Source organism: Pterocles gutturalis, unplaced genomic scaffold (genome assembly GCF_000699245.1).
Source record: "Pterocles gutturalis isolate BGI_N339 unplaced genomic scaffold, ASM69924v1 scaffold48857, whole genome shotgun sequence".
Taxonomy (NCBI): Eukaryota; Metazoa; Chordata; class Aves; order Pterocliformes; family Pteroclidae; genus Pterocles; species Pterocles gutturalis.
The window spans coordinates 10,454-14,708 of record NW_010112025.1 but is presented as its reverse complement, the minus strand read 5'-3'; the positions used below and the strand labels follow the sequence as shown (position 1 = coordinate 14,708).

The 4,255-nt window shown below is 39.6% G+C and overlaps 1 protein-coding gene across 1 annotated transcript; it reads left to right on the top strand.

The window, feature by feature from the left end:
* Positions 1-720: 720 nt before the first annotated feature.
* YAE1D1 (Yae1 domain containing 1) lies at positions 721-3,166 on the top strand. The gene is made up of 3 exons (XM_010073899.1): positions 721-837; positions 2,208-2,329; positions 2,737-3,166. Exons 1-3 carry the CDS (start codon positions 721-723, stop codon positions 3,164-3,166), a joined length of 669 nt encoding a protein of 222 aa, XP_010072201.1.
* Positions 3,167-4,255: the final 1,089 nt, after the last annotated feature.

The following is a 4,255-nucleotide window of genomic DNA, read 5'->3' as shown; positions in this document are numbered from 1 at the left end:
CGGCTCTCCGAGGCCCTCCGGTGCCTCTGCAAACCCAGCCCGTGTGGGGTGTCAGAGGCTCCCCGGTGCGGTGAAGTGGTTGTGTGTGGTCTCCTGGGGTTTGCTGCAGTGGGACAGCTGAAATAATCCCGTTATGTCTTCTTCTCTCTGCGACAGGACTAGATAATCCTTTACTTAAATATAAAGGAGTATTTCCGTTGGAGGTTTGTAAGGTGGTTAAGTATTTGGCATAGCCAGGAGACTGAAAAACAAGGGTGAAGGTCCTAGCCAGTTACTGACTCTGCAGGCGGTGACATACGTGTGTAACTTCGTGCACCACGGGGAAGCTGCTGTCAGAATCAAGTCATAAAGGTGTGTCTGCCTGCTGTTCATGTACCAGCAACATTTAGAGATGCTTGTTTGCTGTGCACATGCCTATCACTGCTGTACGAAGGGAGGACATTACTGTCTTAAATTGTACGTGTAAATTAGGGAAGGTGCTTTACCAGTGATGATTTGCCTGTCTTCTCTTGACAGATGCACCATGATGGTAAACAGCGTCAGTTTTCCATGTGGAAATGAATGTACAGGTTGAATAACCAGCTCCATACATGAGCTTTTTTCAGAGCTCACATTTTTCACCTATACTTCTAATCTGACACTTAGCCAGAGGAACCTTTGAGAGCTTCTCAGCATTTTTTTTTTACCACGTAACCAGAGGTCATAGTCATCACTGCTGTTATGTCCTGGGTACAAGCTGCAGTCAGACGATCCAGTGAGGATATATTTGATGAAGATGCAGATGAGATGTATCTACTACAGAAAGAATGGAACACTACAATGAAAAAAAGATTGAAGGTATTTCTATAACAATGATTTATTAGCCTTTTTAACCATTTTAGATTTACTGATACATACTTTGATATACATATGGGAAAACTAAGAGTGGCTGCTTAAAAGTTATTGTGGTTTAGTTTCTTCTGAATGTCAGGACAAGTTAGCAGGGATTTACAGGAACTCTATCCTAGTAGTCTATCAGAGCAAAGTACTGTTTTACGAAAAGACATTGGCTCGCTCTGTGCGACCATGTGCATTTGTAAAAGGCAGTGTTAAATTCTAACGCGAGCTATTTGCTTCATGCTTGTAGATATGCCCCTAGTAAATGTCAGGGTAACGCTGATAAACAGCGCTAATAAATAAATACAAGATGTTTGGGTTTTTAAGTAGAGTTCTTCATCAACCAGATTTAAGATGTGTGACTCCATGTAGAACCACTATTGGACGTTGTGGTCTTGGTAGCTCTGTGGCATATTTATTCTCCTAGTGAAACATATATTTTTATGAAAGCAGATTTCTGCAGTCCTTCCCTCCCTGGAATTCTACAGGGAAGAAAACAAGTACATAAACTCAAGTTACGTCAACAGATTTGTTATCATTCAACGTGGGGCCAGTAGGGCTTGTCTGCTCACGGGTGAACAGCGTTTGGCTGAATAACATGAATGGAAGCTGTTGTGTAGTCTGTTGATGAGGAAGGGTATTACAACAGAGCTGTTGTATTCTACTCCAAGGAAAAATTTCCTGCATCTGAGTCCTTTGAAAAGACTGGTTTTCTTAAGGGGCTGTTTAGTGTTCTTACACAAATCCCTCTGGTATTTTATCAGCAGATACTACACAATCATAAAAATTTATTGAGACTGGAGCTGTATGTTGGGCAAAATAAAGAAATATTCTCATTCCTGGCTATTTCTCTAGCAAGGCCACCAGTTTTCTTCTGCCATGAGCAAGCAGGCGCATGGATTATGGATCGGAGACTACCTTTGCTAAAGGAGAGGTTTTGCAGCCTATCCATGTTTTTAAATGTCTAGAAAATGATATGAGGTTATTCTTCAATAATTTTTTCGTAAGGGAGTTAGTTGTCACAAAAGCAAGCATGCTTTCATGCAGATTTGTCTTATGTTTTGGTTTTTCTAAAAATACTTTTCTCATTTTCCAACCTCGCTGGGGAGCCATTTGGAAAAGAACTGGATCTTATAGATCAGTAAAATCATAATGTACTGCAAAAAGCATGTTTTGGTTTGGCAGTGGGGGTGTACCTGAGAGGGATGTTCAAAGCTAAAAGCTTTAACTTAAGAGACTGGATACTTGTTTAAACTTTTTTATTGTGATGAAATTGTCATAGGTAAACTTTTTCACATTGTGAACAATCTGTTTCATCACTCCTGTTACAGGAAGGCTATAGGGATGGAATTGAGGCTGGGAAAGAACTTGCACTCCAGGAAGGCTTCAATCAAGGTTACAGACATGGTGCTGAGCTGATGGTTACCTGTGGCCAGTTCAGAGGAACCCTGAAGTAAGTTACAAACATTTTAAGGTTGTGTGTGTGTGGAGGGTGTGTACAGAGAGAGCATGTGTGCAGTTTTTTGTTTAATTAAAAAAAGAAAATAAAAAGTACATTGTGAATCTGTCCAATGTGATCAACATGGGAATTCTCAGGTCTTGAATACATGGAATTGCCTACCTGGGTGTAGAGCAATCATTCATAAAAATCCTGCGTCAGTTGCTCTTTTAAAATTTTCCGAATCTACATCTTTAAGCTTAATATTCAGTTCTACTGCTTGAATTTCCCAGAACACCTGAGTGAAACCTGTATACATTTATATGGTATAGGTAACTTGTCACATTGCTATATCCCTTCAGGAACTGTAAGTCTGTGTGAATACATGTAATCACTTTTTGTTTTTGTTCTTCCCTTTTTAGTGCTCTCTTATCCTGGTGTCATCTTAATGGACATGATGCTGCCTTAAGTAAGTTAAATAATCTTCTCGATGTGATTGGAAAGCATGAAGAAGATGTGCTTAAGTATCTGAATACTGTTGAACAACAGCCACATCTTGGACACATTTTAGATTCTGTTCAAGACATGGACCTTAATCACACAGCTCCAGCTGGGACAAAGTACGATGAAGTTAAAGCTGGAAAAGACGAAGATGTGGGCAGCTCTGGTGAAAACATTTGCATAAGTAATGGTGAGGTTGGTTCCTTGCACTCTGAGTGCAGCAGGGCAAAACTCTGCACAGATCCTGAAAGGTCAACCCTTTCTCAGGTTAAAAAGCAGACTATTTGGCTAGTAGAGCAACTGGGCTTATCACTGGATATACTCCATCATGTCCAGCAACTGCAACATTAGGTTTTTTTGTCTCACAGTATTTAAAATTATCTTAGCTGGATTTGATTCCCAGTTTCCGGACCATGTACAGACTGATGCTTCACTTTGTTTTAGGGAAACCTGATTTTGATACTTCCTAGTAGAGGTAATTTCTGTAAATCTTCACCATGCTTTGGCTCCTGGCAAAAAAACCCCCTGCTTTCAATCTTTAACATAACTTTCACAGAAAGGAAAAATTACTTTTAATGCTCTACAAAGATTTACTAACCATGTTTCTGTTCTCTGTCAGAAGCTATCATTTCACCCTCACTTTCTCTTTTGGCAGCGGTTTGGAAATGGAGCAGGTACCTTAAATAGCCTCTCAAATAGGTCCCCTCTAATACGTGAAAAACAAATGCCCAGTGATATTTATTCTGCTGTTATTCTGCTATGTGTTCTGTTATTCTTGCAGAATAAGCTGCTGTTGATGATAATCTAACTCTGTGCAAAATAGAACAGGATTTGCTGCTGATCTCTAGAGTGCTGCGACTCTCCAGTCACTATATAAAATACAGGAATTTTTCACCCTTTGTCAAATTCTTCCTCTTGTCTTTCATAACCCCTATGCAATGCAATTTTACAGTTACAAACTATTTTTTTCCTCCTCCTACAGTTGTGTGTATTTCACTTTTGATGAAAACACACCATTCTCTTCAAATGGAGAACTACTGACAATTCCATTGTTTTACTGTTAGACCCCCTACTCTTACTCTGATAGAGCACACTGAACACAGTTCCAGTCTAATTAACTTCCTTGTGTTATTTTTGTATTTATTTCACTAGTCTCTCTACCCTGAACTCTCTCTCCCTCATTCCTATAGTGGTTTCCCCAAACTCTTCAAGGAAGCTAGGTTTATTTACCTTCTCTTAGAAACTTTGTCAGCCACACATGCATATTTCTGACAACTTTGTATTTGTGTGCCAACACTTTGTTTGATTCCTTTTCCTGTTGCTTGCCTTAACTGTAGCTGCAAACTGCTGTGGTCAGGAAGCCTTTTCTTTGTGATGCCTAGCTCTTGTTTTACACTAATTAAACTCATTTATAGTAAGTTAGGATCCTACTTGTTTTAA

What these genes read in the sequence shown, in the direction of transcription:
- YAE1D1 (XM_010073899.1), top strand. Translation starts at nt 721, where the DNA reads ATGTCCTGGGTACAAGCTGCAGTCAGACGATCCAGTGAGGATATATTT. An exon ending in CAATGAAAAAAAGATTGAAG is followed by an intron (nt 838 to 2,207) that starts GTATTTCTATAA and finishes CTCCTGTTACAG; the next exon opens with GAAGGCTATAGGGATGGAAT. An exon ending in CAGTTCAGAGGAACCCTGAA is followed by an intron (nt 2,330 to 2,736) that starts GTAAGTTACAAA and finishes TTCCCTTTTTAG; the next exon opens with TGCTCTCTTATCCTGGTGTC.